Source organism: Stegostoma tigrinum, chromosome 4, assembly GCF_030684315.1.
Source record: "Stegostoma tigrinum isolate sSteTig4 chromosome 4, sSteTig4.hap1, whole genome shotgun sequence".
In the NCBI taxonomy this organism is placed as follows: Eukaryota; Metazoa; Chordata; class Chondrichthyes; order Orectolobiformes; family Stegostomatidae; genus Stegostoma; species Stegostoma tigrinum.
Window position 1 is genome coordinate 98,032,360 of NC_081357.1, and position 14,688 is coordinate 98,047,047.

General features: G+C 41.1%; 1 protein-coding gene across 3 annotated transcripts; it reads left to right on the plus strand.

The window, feature by feature from the left end:
- The first annotated feature begins 23 nt into the window (after positions 1-23).
- On the plus strand, positions 24-4,780 carry ntpcr (nucleoside-triphosphatase, cancer-related). 3 transcript variants are annotated; one of them, XM_048531682.2, is made up of 5 exons: positions 24-107; positions 3,107-3,269; positions 3,362-3,464; positions 3,703-3,912; positions 4,134-4,780. In XM_048531682.2, exons 1-5 carry the CDS (start codon positions 47-49, stop codon positions 4,212-4,214), a joined length of 618 nt encoding a protein of 205 aa, XP_048387639.1. In that variant the 5' UTR covers positions 24-46; the 3' UTR covers positions 4,215-4,780. The 3 variants fall into 3 exon arrangements, with proteins under 3 accessions (XP_048387639.1, XP_048387638.1, XP_048387641.2); XM_048531681.2 differs by having other exon boundaries at positions 59-140; XM_048531684.2 differs by lacking the exon at positions 3,703-3,912 and having other exon boundaries at positions 59-107.
- The last annotated feature ends 9,908 nt before the right edge of the window (positions 4,781-14,688 follow it).

Genomic DNA, 14,688 nt, shown 5'->3' on the forward strand with positions numbered 1-14,688 from the left:
GCTGCAGCTGAACGGAAGGGCTGGGGGGCGTGGTGTGCGCAGGCGCATGTGCCTCGCGCGACGCGGCGGTAAGATGGCGCGGCACGTATTCCTGACGGGGCCTCCAGGTAGCGACAGCCGAGGTCTACTCTGCGGTTTCGGTAGCTGGTAGGAACGGGAGTGGTGCGGACGGTCGCCGGGCACGGTTCGGGAAAACTGACCGCGGTATCGGGGGTTGGAGAGAACGCGGCCTGAAGTCGGAATCTTGTCTCCCCCCTCCCCCCGCATTTGTGAGATGTTGCTGTGGGTCAAAGCAGTGAAAGCGTTTGGGGAAAATAATCGTGTGGGTGATGAGTGTTAGTTTTATTTTTTCTGAGGGACCAGGTTTTGTACCCGCCAACCCCCAAAAAGTGCAGCGCGGAGTCAACGTTGGCGGTACCGTGTGCTCTCAGACACGACGCTATTCTCCGCTATAGTGGCACCCACCGTGTCACAGTATTGGGATAACGTGGAGAATTAAGAGAGTCGTGAATCTGTGCAACACACTACCCAGAGTATGGTGGATTTTAGGACTGAATAAATTTAAAGAGTGCAGGTAGCTTTCAATTAGTAATGGGTCGAGGGGCTCTGGAGAGTGGTCAGCAAATTGGAGTTGAGGCCAAATTAAAATCAGCCATGAATGAATCACATGGTGGAGCAGGCTCAATGGCCTGAATTGTCCATTTCTCCTCCTAGTTATGTTCTTATTGTCACATTTCCCCGTTGCTTGCCTCCAACTTGGAAGGAAGCCATGAGGAACAGAAGGTGAGACAAAACCAGTTGCAAAGGGACACAATCAAGTGGCTCCATTATTCCCCTAGAGAAGGGGAATGTTCCTCAGGCAGCCTAATTGACTCCATTAACTAAAAGGGGTCTGTGTCTTCAGAACAAATCCTGGACAGTCTTGTTCCTGAAAGCATAACTGTCAGTGCCAGTGACCTAGAAATCCTTTACAATGAATTTCTCCAGAGTGAGAAATGTGGTATTTAAAAAGCTAATCGATACTAGACACTTTGAAGGTATAATAGGACGGATTTTTGAAATAGCTTTTAAAAAATCTTCTGTTTTTACATTCTTTTTAACTACTTTGCTTAAACATATTTGAATAAGTGAGATTCAACTTGATCTTTAAGTTGTGAACCGGAATAATGAAAATTTTAACAATGGAAGCTCATAGAGAATATGAAATTGAGTACAGTGACCTATCACTTTTCTGGGGAGCCTGACAATGGATAATGATATGGTGTTGAAAAATATCAATCTTTTTGTGCAGATAGACTTGGAAGACCTTTTTATTTTCAAAATAGCATGTGAATTTATTTGAAAGCAATAAACTAAAAATCTGAGTTAAACTATACCATGTGTTGAGAATGCATTTACAAATGTTAATTCTAGCCTTTGGGCGGGAGCTGGGGAGAAATGTGTTTTTGTGGAAAGTGTTAACACCAATGTATTCATAATTTGATTTGTGAGAAATGACAGCAGAAAATGCTCTAAGTATAGTTAAAAGATACGATACTATTAAAAAAACAATACATGGGCAGTGAAGATCAAATATAAATATAGTAGTAATTGAAATTTGAGGAACAGATTTAATGTAGTAAACTTTCCCAGGGCACTTCATGGGAGATAATCAGACAAAAAGTTACACCAAACTAAATGAGATATTAGAACAATTGAGCAAAGTTGTTTTTTGTCAAAAAGTGGCTCCATTGCTGTCATGAATGTTGAAACCAGCTAGGTATTTGAAGGTGGATAGGGTTTCTACATTATGTGCAGTAGCACCTTCTTTCAGACCAGGCCCAGCAATGGGGTGGCTTCCAGTGGCCCAGAATAGCAGTATAGGCCTGGTGGGGTAGTCTTCTGGTGCGACAGTCGCCCGATGTGGCGATCTTAGGCAGGAGGTGTGGTCTCGGCCTTGGCCTCGTGTGCTGGACTTCGGCACTTCTAGGTCTTTCAGCAACCTATTGTGGACAACTAGTCCTGACGTGGAGGTCTTCGGCAGCTCCAGCAGCATGGTGTGAAGATCTGATCCTGGCGCAGTGGTCTCGTCTTGCTGTGGAGCTGTTGTCATCGCTTCAGAGATGGCTTCAGTGTCTTTCGGCGGCCCAGCATAGAGATCTAGTTCTGGCGTGGAAGTCTTGTCCCAGTATGGTGGGGTGGTCTCAGTCCGGGATGGCAGTTTTGGCCCAGTTCTCCAGCATACCCCAAACCCAGGAGATGTTAATTGAACTGTGAACTTTTACTTTCTTATTTATGATTTTTCTCATTAATTTAGACACTGTGGTATGGTGACTTATAAAACTTTTCATTTTTTTTTGTAAAGATAGAAGTGACAAATTGCTATTCTATTCTAGCAAAAACGTGACCAGATTCAACACACAATAAAAGCTGCACAGTTTTGTAGTAGTGATTTAAGCTGGTGCTTTGAGCACTGTACTGGCAGTCTGAGTCCTGCAGATTGATTGAATTACTAGTGGAACAAACACAATGTTTTATCTCATTTTATATTATAGAGCATAAGAGATGGATGCATGTAATAAAGCGCAAGCACAGATGTACTTTGGGGTTTAAGTTATGGAAATGTCAGCCCTGAAATTTTTTTTTTACAAGCAATATTACTGGACTTCAGCATTCAGTTTAAAGATGCTTTGTGATATGTGAAGGCCTGTTTTCAGCCTACAATGTACAATTGGACAGCAAGTGTTTTTATGCATTTTAAATAACTTTATTTTTGGAAGCAATTAACTAAAAATTCATTATTACTTGCAGCCCAAACTAGAAGTTGTCACAACCATGTTCACATTATATTTTGTGTTCTTAATAAAATGGTTTTTAAATGATAAATTGGTTGCACATCCAGAACCATCAAGTGAAATGCTGCTGAGACGGAAATGGTGCTTAATTAAGGTGATAGTCTTTGGCTATGGGATTTTTGCCTGGGGATTTTAAAAAAATAGAATAGGAAGTGTATTAAAAATTTAATTCTCAAGATTGTCTATTTCACATTAATTTATTCTATTTTAGTCGAGGTACAATAGCTAATCCCACTTATCATTTGAGTAAATTTTTTTTCATAATTCTCTAGGTATAGGTAAAACAACCCTAATCCACAAAACCATAGATGTGTTGAAATCTTCTGGTGTTCCTCTTGATGGATTTTACACTGAAGAAGTCAGAAAAGATAGGAGAAGAATAGGATTTGATGTTGTTACAGTATCGGGGAAGCGAGGACCTTTGTCCAGAACTAGGTATAAAATGTTTCAATTCCTCAAGCCTGTTTAAAATATTATTTTAAGATAATGAGTTTTTATTTTTAAAAATGATATTTTCCTGCCCTTAGCTGTGATTCAGGTTCTCTGAACCGTAGATGTGAATATAGAGTTGGCCAATATGCAGTGGATATTCCGTCATTTGAATGCCTAGTCCTCCCTCTTCTCAGAAAAGTAAGACTTTTGTTCTTGAAAGATATACTAATCCTACTTTTTTGTCTTGTTATATCTGTCGGAGACAGTTGACATGAGAAACTTGCTAGAACAATGGTAATCCAAATTTAAGTAGAGGAATTTAATGGTTGGTTATGACAATTGAAAAGAAACCTAAAAAATATGAATCTTGTGTCAACAGAAAAAGCAAAAGGTTAATAGGGTAGTACTCTTAATTTGTTTCCTCTACTTCTTGTAGGTTAGCGACAGAAATGACACAGAGAAAAGGGTGTACGTGATAGATGAGATTGGAAAAATGGAGCTCTTTAGTGAACCCTTTATCCAGTCTGTACGTCAAATCCTAGATGGACCTGGTGGCACCATACTTGGGACTATTCCTATCCCGAAAGGAAAACCTTTAGAACTTGTGGAAGAAATCAGAAGCAGAAAGGATGTTAAAATATTTAATGTAAGAACCTGAATACTGCCATATGCAATTGAGCAGACACGGAATATACTCTAAAATAAATTACCAAGTTGTAAGAACTATGCTACTAGAATTATACTTCAGCATTCTAGCATGCAAGAACTAAATAATTAATAAGGAGTTAATAAGGAATGTACATAAACCATTCTGCAGTATTCCCCATTTGAGAAATTAATTATTGAATAGTTATTTTTGTTTTACAGATTTCAAAGGATAATAGGAATAATATTGTACGAGAGATTGTCGCAACAGTGCAAGACTGCAGAGAACTAAACAGAAACTGATTCAGATTGTGGATGATTACAAGAGAATGTGTCCTATGAGTTGTGCAGATTTTTGATTGGTCTTCTGTTTTGTGCTTCAGGCTTTTTACGCCTGTGCATAACTTTAATGCTTAAAAGATTTAGTGTACCTCTGGTTGCAGTGTACTAACGTAGGGTTTTGTTCTTGTTTATAAAAGTGTTATTTGACTTCATGCTTTTTTCCTAACTTACATATATTGTTTAAGGTAGTAGTTGGATGTTTACCAGAATGTGTACTGATTTATTTTGGTGATCACTTTAGGTGAACTACACACAAATGACGTCAAGTTATTGGTTAATAACAAATCATGTGAAATTTAACATTGTTACATTCAATATCTTGTCTGCATTTTCTCAGGAAATTTAACTTTGACAGAAAAACAAAGATCAATTAAAATTTTGAGATACAGTAACACTCTTCGAATTCAGTTTTTAAAAAAAATAGCTGCAGCATTTGATTCTACCCATGTTAGTACATTTCAGTAGCTTGTGTTACTAATGAAAATAGCCCATAGTGCAAATGAAAGTAAACTTCTAATACCCTTTAATTTTCGTTTTGCCGTGCTTTGTTGATGTAGCTTTGCTGTTAATCAGCTACCACTCAGATAATCATATAAGAGTGAACCAAAATAAGTTAGGAGAATAATCTTGTGTTGTATCATGTCTTGTTTATTGTACTACAGCCTCTAGAGACCAGTAACTTTTTTGTTTAAAAATAAAAATATGAAGCCCTAGCTAACTATGAAAGGAATGAAGTTTCAAGGCTTCATGGTTTAAAATAAAGATTTTGACTGTACAAGAGTCTACAAAGCAAACACTAAATACTGTCTAAGATCTAGAATTGACATAGGTTGAACCTGACTCAACGGGCCAAGTGTAGTTCAATATAAATCATTAATTTGCAGTAAGTGACAGATTCTGTGAATTGGTTCAGCAGTCCACTCAGTGAAATTATCACAGTAATTCTCAAAATCCTTCAAAATCTGCCTTTACAGGTTCCACTCTGAGTTTTGTTCAAAAGCACTACAGAATCAAAATCTGCCCATTTCAGTCTGAGGCACACTACCACTGTTATCTGTCAGTAATAAAAACAGCTGTTGAAACCTATTCTCAGTGTCAGGGACAAAAGTAGAGATTGCTGGAAAATCCCAGAAGATCTGGCGGCATCTGTGGGGGGAAATAAAAATCAGTTTCTGATTGAGTGACCCTACCTCGGACCTGGAATCGACAGTCCCCGTCAATCTTCTTCGACCAGTTTATACTTAGCAGACTGAACAAATAGCTACTGCTTAGTTTGGACTGGCCTGTAACAAGGGTGTGTTTCAATTTTCCAATCTGATTGTAGTTTTATTAGAAATGGAGACCTTTATCGTTTGTAGTTTTATCTTTCTTGCTTCTCCTTGTTTCATTTTTTAGCATTTATTTTGAAATACGGTCTGCCTTAAAAACATACAAATTAAATTTTAAAATATAGATTCCCTTGTAACTACTCACTGTTTGACAGTGTCATGTGTATGAATTTATCTAACAAGATATGAAATATGTGGCATCTTGTACAAACATCAGAGACAGTTATAAAGGACTTCACCTTTAGTGTTGAAGGAAAAACGATATATTTTGCCAAAGTTTTTGTCTTGCCCTCTGGTAAATTGTTGGGAATTTTTTTTTCCTAAGTCAAGGGCAAACAATATTCATATTGTCTGAGTGCTCGTTAGTTGACACAGGGGCTGATTGGTAGAAGCATTGACATGAAGATGTGCCAGTTAACAATGATTGACAGGTAACTGCCAAGTTTTGTCAAGCCAAGAAGACGTTTTGCCAATGTCTCAAATTAGAAACGCAAATAATGAATTTCAGTGCCAGTATGGTGTTTGGTATGTAGAGTGTACGTATCAAGGACTGGCAGATTTCACTAAAGAGCACATCCTTTTGTTAACACACAACAAGCAAGGTATTGAACATTCCCAATCAGCTCGTACTTAAAATTCACAACGCTGCCTAACGTTTAGATGTGATTCCACCAGACTGTGTAATTTTTTGCACAGTCATGCTCTAGTTCATTTCTCTGGGCAATGCCTTGGTTATTGGAATCAACTCAAGACTTGGTATTTAAATATCAAAATCATTAACTAGTATATTCTCCATAGCAACTACTAGTCTGCATTATCTACTCATACAGTATGAATTTTGTTCACTCTCTAATAGTTGCAAAATGTCTTGAGTGCAAGATGAAAACATTCAAGTTTTTTTCTTCAACTTCACCTTTGTTAACATTTTAGCATACTTTGTTTTTCAGTTTAAAACAAATTATTTTAATTGGTAAAGACTTTTCTCCAAATGAAGCAAAGGATTAATAGCTTGGAACAGTTACTGATCTTGATGGTATGCAGAGGCACATCAATAGTGGATTTGACTTTGTAGCTGTGACTACATTTTGAAGTAATCCATTGGTTGTAAAGTGCCTTTGGATGCCTTGAGGATATGAAAGGTGTTGTTCATTGATTTTTCATCAAAGTTCCAAAGGTGGAAGGAGATATGTTTACTTTCCTCATTCTTCTTGGAGAATAAACCTCTGTCTTGTGATCTAGCCAACTGTTAGAAATGTGCAGCACCTGATTCTCAGTTCCTGCAGGAAAACAAATGTTCAATTCCAGAAAGCCTATTTTAATAACAAATCCACTGACTTCTGTAGAGTCCTTTCATGGTGAGTTCTGCTACTTTATGTTTTACTCAAAGGCACTTAACATAGTTTAGAAACTAAGGGCTGTAAGAAAAAAAAGTCCTACAGCTTTAAAAGCAACTACCCACTGAAATATGTTAATGGACCTGTGAATGAAATGTTATTCAACTACCTGGGATGACTGAAAGTCTCCCTGGCCCCTCATTTTGTTTGCCGTACCACAATCTAAGGTGAAAATTCTGGAAGTACAGAAACTAATGTTACCAAACGTGTAATGCATCTTTATTATATTTTCTTCATTGACACATGTTAAATTAGCAGCCAGAAGAATGTCATGTAAACAAAACAAGCAGTTGTTTGTTGATATGTACTGTTCTTTTACACTTCTGGCCCTGGGTCTTAATTACTTTGTTATTTTGCACTCAATTTAGAAGTTTTTTTTGTTTCTGCTGTGCTGGATTTTAATTTAGCAAAGTAAGCAGATTATAGGTGTAACAGCCTGTATATAATATCACAACAACAATTAAAATAGTAATACAGGCAGTTCCTGATTTATGAACACCTGAATTACAAGTGCTCATACTGACAAATGAAATCCCACATGGGATGTGTATTTATTAATTAAAATATTTAACTTGCAAATGTTTCTTCCTACTTATGAACAACAGTTTTATTATCATCCTAAAATGTCTTCTGACTTATGTACACATTAATGTACATACTCAAGGATGGAACCCATTCACTATCTGGGATGAGTGAAAGTCTCCCTGGGTAGGTTACAATATTAACACTTATTCAGGGGTAGCCTTTTGTACAGAAACAGGTCTAAACACTTCTTGTAACATGGGCTGATAAGAATTGAAACGTGTAAAGAAAGTAATGGGTTAGAGGAGATGTTTAGTTTATAAAATGTATTACAAAAGCACGGTTTATGAATGAGTGAATAGAAATGTGTTATAATAAACATGAGGGAGTTAGTAAAGAGAATCATAGTACAATATCTCACAGTCCCCCTTTCTGATTGTGCTGAGAACCTTTGAAGAGAATCACTCAATTCTTATAAATCACATGTACCATTTGCGTCTTTTAGATGTTGGAGGGGCTTGTGGAGACAAGGCTCATAGTTGGGAATGGTTCATGCTTTTAATAGCTTACAAGTTTTACGATACATAGATATACAAGTTTGTGAGTACTACAGTAATAATGGACAGATTCAATTTTCAATATGGGAATGTTGGCAACTGCACTTCATAAAAGAGAAAACACCATACACAGCGAAAGTGACAGGAATAAACATGGTAAGCCTGTGACAATATACGTCCCTAAGGATCTCAGCCATCCTGTTGCCCAGCTGCATTGAGTAGATGGAGGAGGTTGTTGGATGTTTTCTACCTTCTTCCTAATATGGGCAGCTAGATTAGTAATACTTTCAGAGTTATCTGTGATATAGTTGTCCCTCTCTTGGCTAAAACAAAATCAAGGGCCATTTGGTTCTGGAATGCTACTGTGTGACTGGTGACCAGTTCATCATTTATTCTGCCAAAGGCAGCAAATATATCATTTCCAAGTTTTCCCAGAACCGAAGCCAGGTTATGGTTTCTCTTGGCCATACCACAGAAACGAAGTGCAATAGAAAAGAAACACTCAGTTTCAGAGATGGCTCTTTTGTGTCTCTAGCTAGGCAGTTTAGTAGATGTATGTATGTGACTATAGTACCTGAGGTAACGTGAACCTTGCCAGTGGTTGGGGAACCATGGGTGCGCTGTGTGGCCACAGCTGAAATAAGTGCCATTATAGGAGACGAAATGGACGATAACTTCAGGATACCATTGCATGGAAGAGATGCCTCCACTAATACCCTGAACAAAAGTGGTCAACAGACTGGATGTGGCTGTGATATTGAAATATAGAGAGCAACTGCTGTGCCCCATCTCTTCCCTCACCGTTGACTTGGAGAGGTTGACAAAACACATGGTCCCTTGTGATCTTTCCTGATTTGAGGTATTATGGATATGATCATAACTGGGCTGGTACCACATAGAGATGGTCAGGGGCCAGTTCACAGACCACCAGGCTTCAATACTCCCTGTCATGTTCATGACTGAACCCATGGGGGGGAGGGGGGGCACCTAGTTATGTACATTAGCCAACATCCCAAGGCCTGGAGATGGTGGGACGTGAAATTTTGATAAGCATACCATTGCCATTTCAGATTCAGTGAAGGGAATAGAGTAGAATGGGATTCCTCCTTTAGAGTGAGTGGGAATGTGGGAACATAGTGAACACTTGGACAGATTAGAAGCTTTGGCATAGGCATATGACATATAGAGGTAAGTATTTGCATGTAACTCTGAATACCCTAATAGTACAAAAACTGCAATAACCATAATTGAAAATATGACAGTGTTCACCATGGTGGTCAGTCAGTCTCTGGTTCTTCTGAATTATAGGATGCCTATTTGATGTGGGAGGCATGAATCCAGGCCTTTTTGCCTCGACCTTGACAGCCACCTGGGTGATCAGCAGCACCTGCTATTTGGTGTGCTAGTGGGCCTGGACCACCAGCACTTTGTGCCTAATGGTTCCTTGTGGGCCTTTTTCACAAGAAGCCACGCACCTGATATGATGTCGTGACTTCTCCCTGCCAGGTCCTTCCAGACAGCCGATGCCTCTGAGGAGGCAGAATTTACTGCACCTATTATTGCTTGGCACTTAGACAATAGGACGTCACTAATAAGATGACAGTGAATATTCTGAGGTCTGTTGTCCTGGTTAGGGATATTGACCTGCTTGTTGCTATTTCAAATGGACTCAAACCTATCATTTTGTTGGGTGTAGCCCTGACATTGCATAGCACTATTAGTAAAGCCTGGGTCCAGGGCATTTTCTCCTGGTGGTATTTAGCCAATTGCTGTTTCAGGGTCTAATTCATTCTTACCACCTGCCCTGATGATCATGAATGATAGGTAGCACTAGTTCCAGTCAATCCTCTATAACCAGCAAGCTTCTTGACACACTGTTCCTGTAAAATGGATTCCCTGTCCAAGTCAATGATGGTGGGTAGGTCCCAATGGGACATGCGATTCTTACACAGCACTTTGGCTGTGCCCTCTCACAAGGGAGCAGTCTCCACCCATCTAGAAAACTTTTCCACAATTACAAGGATGTCTGAATAACTGTAACTGTGGAAGCGAGAAATAATCAACTTGCAAGTACTGCAACGGACTTGCAGGCAATGCTGCTTTCAGTTGGGGAACTTACACTTTGGCTTCAAGGTTGTCCTTATGGCAAGTGAGGGAGCAGTCCACTACTGCTGTGCTGGAATCAGGCTGACATCTGTTTAGGCTCCAAATGTCCCCAGAAGTAGATTTGTGCCAGATAAGGCATCAAGGCAGTGGGTGCAATTGGGCGATTTGACTTTTGATGTCTCCAAACTCTGTCTTTACATAGCCTGTGTCCACTATTGATCCATTTACATTTCTCCTCTCAGGAACAATCTTTCTGCATTGTTTGTACTTCCCTGGGCATTTGTCTTGGATCTTTCCAGGGTCACTGGGAGGGGAGGGGATGGCGTGGGGGATCTGTCCCATTTGTCCTAGTTGTAGGGCATGCTATTTGGTGTGCTCGTGGGCCTGGACCACCAGTTCATAATAATTAGTCCCCATCTGGTCTCAGTCTGATCTGGTGAGCTTTAGCATCCTAACAAGCTGTGGTTTAAGTCCAGCCACCAAAGCAGTCTTCAGATGGCTGTAATCATAACCTTTGAAATTTCCACCATCCTGCATATGTGGGACTCCTGCTTACTCTTTCTAGGTCATCCTAAACCTCTCCCCATGTTCTGGAACCTCTTCTGTAGCTTTCTGACAACAAGCCGTGACTTTTGTCCAATCAATCTTAGGCAGACTACACCCCTGTAATCAATGTTTTATTGCTGACCAGCCAGCTTGTAGCTCCTACTCGTACTCTCCAAAGTTACCTTTGACTGCCTCATGGAGAAGGCATCCTTCTGTTTTAGTGACAATGACTTTCAGAATTTGTAACCTGTCCCAGGTACAGAACATATATATTCCCCTTAAACTGGTCTAGGCTTTCCCATGTCCTCAGTGGCCCCTGCTTTGGGTGAGGCATTTGTTTAGACCACCTGTCTATGTTTTCAGGGGTCACAAGTACATGCACAGTGTGTTTGGTCCATTTTATTGAAACATTCACCTCAGTGCCATCCTCTAACCTTTGCATTACCACTTTCTCTATATTTATCATCTTGGTATTAAGGGGTCATAAAAATGGTGTCGGGCTTATACAGTCCACATTGCCTTCACTGCTAGAGAACGCATCAGTCCCATCCCTCTCTTTACCGATGGCGATAGGTAGGTTTTGCTGAACCACTTCCTGGATGATGCAAGTAGTTGGATACAAATTCCAAATGGACTTGGGAACCGGGGAAGAAACTGACAGGAATGTTATCCCGTTCTTCAGTTTCTTGTTTTCTTTATCAAGCTCCTGATTTCCAAATTCAGCTTTTTCTTGCTTTGACCTTTCCTTTTGCATCTGTTCCTGCAGTGCTTTTAATTGCTGTTTAAGATTGTTTAATTGATGATCATGGGCTGATTGAGAAATGGTTTTATTCCTGTGGTAGATTTGTCCCATTAACGTACGGAACCATTTAGTTCTTTATGTGGGGTGGTTTTTCTCCAGACCTGCTTTATGTCATCCAGGTACACTGTCCTTTGGGAACATTGTATTTCTGTCCAACTTTGGTTGGGAGTTTTCCTACAGCGAACCATACTTCAAGGTAGTTTTGTAATTGCTGCAATTTTTTTTTCTCGTTGTGTCAGGGGATTGGGCAGTCCACCTTTGGAAGTTGTAGGCAGCTTACCAAGGTCACACATGGTCACCTGAATACTCATGTTGTAGGCAATTTTAGCCAATTTGGAGGGCTCGAGGTCTGGATGTGGGGAATTTGTAAAATGGCCAACTCATGGGAGGTTCGGGATCGAGTTCAGGGGCCAGGTCACGACTAGAAGAATGCTTCTTACATTCAGAGTAGTATCAGCGACTGGTCAGTTTTGATGGTGTTCCCAGCGATCCTGCTGACTATGTCAAGTTGGGGGATCATGTTTTAGCATCCTGTTTCGGACCTAGACCATTCATACATCAGCTTTTGTGCTCCTAAGATGCTGCTTGGCCTGCTGTGTTCATCCAGCTTCACACTTTGTTCTCTCAGATTCTCCAGCATCTGTAGTTCCCATTATCTCTGATATATGTTTTAGCAACAATTGGGCTCGTTGAGTGGTGAAAATAGCCTCTTTATTGAGCATCTTCGGTAGCGCAGTTGAAGATGGCAATGGAAACTGAAGTACAGGTTTTCAGTAGCCCGTTTATACAGTTCTTACACACATTAAAATGTTAGCACTATGGTGTTACATGGTTGTATCTATTGTACACAAATGTTTGCTTGACATCTGTCCTGGGGAAGCTGGAGATGGTTTAAGCACTTGCTAAATGCTGTTTGTTACTTCTAATGGGATTAGAATGTCTATCCGCTCTGAGTTTGCATAATTAAAACGTGTTAGTCCTTTTGTCTTTAAAATTAGTAATATTAGTAAAAATACTAGATCTATATGATCTAAGTAAGTGAGAAATTATGTGTACTAAAAGAAAGTTAGTGGATATTAAACTGATCTGCAGCTGGGTCATGAGATTTCATTTATTATTGCCAGTTCTTAAACATTCATTCATACAGTTTCATGGAAATGCTGCTTTGATAGTAAGTTTCTTAAAAGGTGTAGCAGCCCTATTTAATATGTATCTAAAAAGTACATATACTAGTGGAGGAAACTGCTTGATATGTGCAACCTAGTTGGGCCCTGAGAGACAGTTGCTAAGGGCTAATTAATATTATAATCTTTCCATAGTTTCAAGCAGGTTATGGAGACACGATGGCAGGGATGGTATTGTTCCGAGTAGGTTACAGTATTAACACTTAGGGGTAGCCTTTGGTACAGAAACAGGTCTAAACACTGCTTGCAGCATGAGTGGATAAGAATTGAAAGGTGTAAAGAAACAGTAATGGGTTAGAAGGGATGTTTCATTTAGTTTATGAAATGTACTACAAAAATGCGGTTTTATGAATGAGTGAATGGAAATATGATAAACATAGAATGCTCATGAGTTAGTAAAGAGAATCATCATACAATATCTCACAACTCTTACAGTATCTCCCTTAGCAGAAAGCCTGAATGACATGCAGGGAGCCAGACACTGCTTCTTTTCAGTAGAGTGAAGGGACCCTAGGAGGGTAAGTGAGAGAGATAATGGGAACTGCAGATGCTGGAGAATCCAAGACAACAAAGTGTGGAGTTGGATGAACACAGCAGACCAAGCAGCATCTCAGGAGCACAAAAGCTGACGTTTTAGGCCCAGAACCTTCATCAGAGAGGGGGATGGGGAGAGGGTTCTGGAATAAATAGGGAGAGAGGGGGAGGCGGACCGAAGATGGAGAGAAAAGAAGATAGGTGGAGAGGAGAGTATAGGTGGGGAGGTAGGGAGGGGATAGGTCAGTCCAGGGCAGACGGACAGGTCAAGGAGGTGGGATGAGGTTAGTAGGTAGGAAATGGAGGTGCGGCTTGAGGTGGGAGGAAGGGATGGGTGAGAGGAAGAACAGGTTAGGGAGGCAGAGACAGGCTGGACTGGTTTTGGGATGCAGTGGGTGGAGGGGAAGAGCTGGGCTGGTTTTGGGATGCAGTGGGGGGAGGAGAAGAGCTGGGCTGGTTTTGGGATGCGGTGGGGGAAGGGGAGATTTTGAAGCTGGTGAAGTCCACATTGATACCATTGGGCTGCAGGGTTCCCAAGCGGAGTATGAGTTGCTGTTCCTACAACCTTCGGGTGGCATCATTGTGGCACTGCAGGAGGCCCATGATGGACATGTCATCTAAAGAATGGGAGGGGGGAGTTAAAATGGTTCGCAACTGGGAGGTGCAGTTGTTTATTGCGAACCAAGCTGAGGTGTTCTGCAAAGCGGTCCCCAAGCCGCCGCTTGGTTTCCCCAATGTAGAGGAAGCCATACTGGGTACAATGGATAAAGTATACCACATTGGCAGATGTGCAGGTGAACCTCTGCTTAATATGGAAAGTCATCTTGGGGCCTGGGATGGGGGTGAGGTGTGGGGGCAAGTGTAGTACTTCCTGCAGTTGCAGGGGAAGGTGCCAAGTGTGGTGGGGTTGGAGGGCAGTGTGGAGCGAACAAGGGAGTCACGGAGAGAGTGGTCTCTCCGGAAACCAGACAAGGGTGGGGATGGAAAAATGTCTTGTGTGGTGGGGTCGGATTGTACATGGCGGAAGTGTCAGAGGATGATGCGTTGTATCCGGAGGTTGTTGGGGTGGTGTGTGAGAACGAGGGGGATCCTCTTTGGGCGGTTATGGTGGGGGCGGGGTGTGAGGCATGTGTTGCAGGAAATGCGGTCAAGGGCGTTCTCGACCACTGCGGGGGGAAAGTTGCGGTCCTTGAAGAACTTGGACATCTGGGATGTGTGGGAGTGGAATGCCTCATCGTGGGAGCAGATGCGGCGGAGGCAGAGGAATTGGGACTAGGGGATGGAATTTTTGCAGGAGGGTGGGTGGGAGGAGGTGTATTCTAGGTAGCTGTGGGAGTCGTTGGGCTTGAAATAGACATCAGTTATGGACAACGCCAACTCTCCGACACCTCCTCCTACCACTCCCATGATCGTGACCCCACCCCCAAGCACCAAACCATCATCTCCAACACCATTCATGACC

Excerpts from the sequence above, each read along its gene's own strand:
- ntpcr (XM_048531681.2), top strand. The coding sequence starts at position 74 with ATGGCGCGGCACGTATTCCTGACGGGGCCTCCAGGTAGCGACAGCCGA. Across the intron at positions 3,465-3,702 it reads TCCTCCCTCTTCTCAGAAAA|GTTAGCGACAGAAATGACAC; the intron begins GTAAGACTTTTG and ends TACTTCTTGTAG. Across the intron at positions 3,913-4,133 it reads AGGATGTTAAAATATTTAAT|ATTTCAAAGGATAATAGGAA; the intron begins GTAAGAACCTGA and ends TTTGTTTTACAG.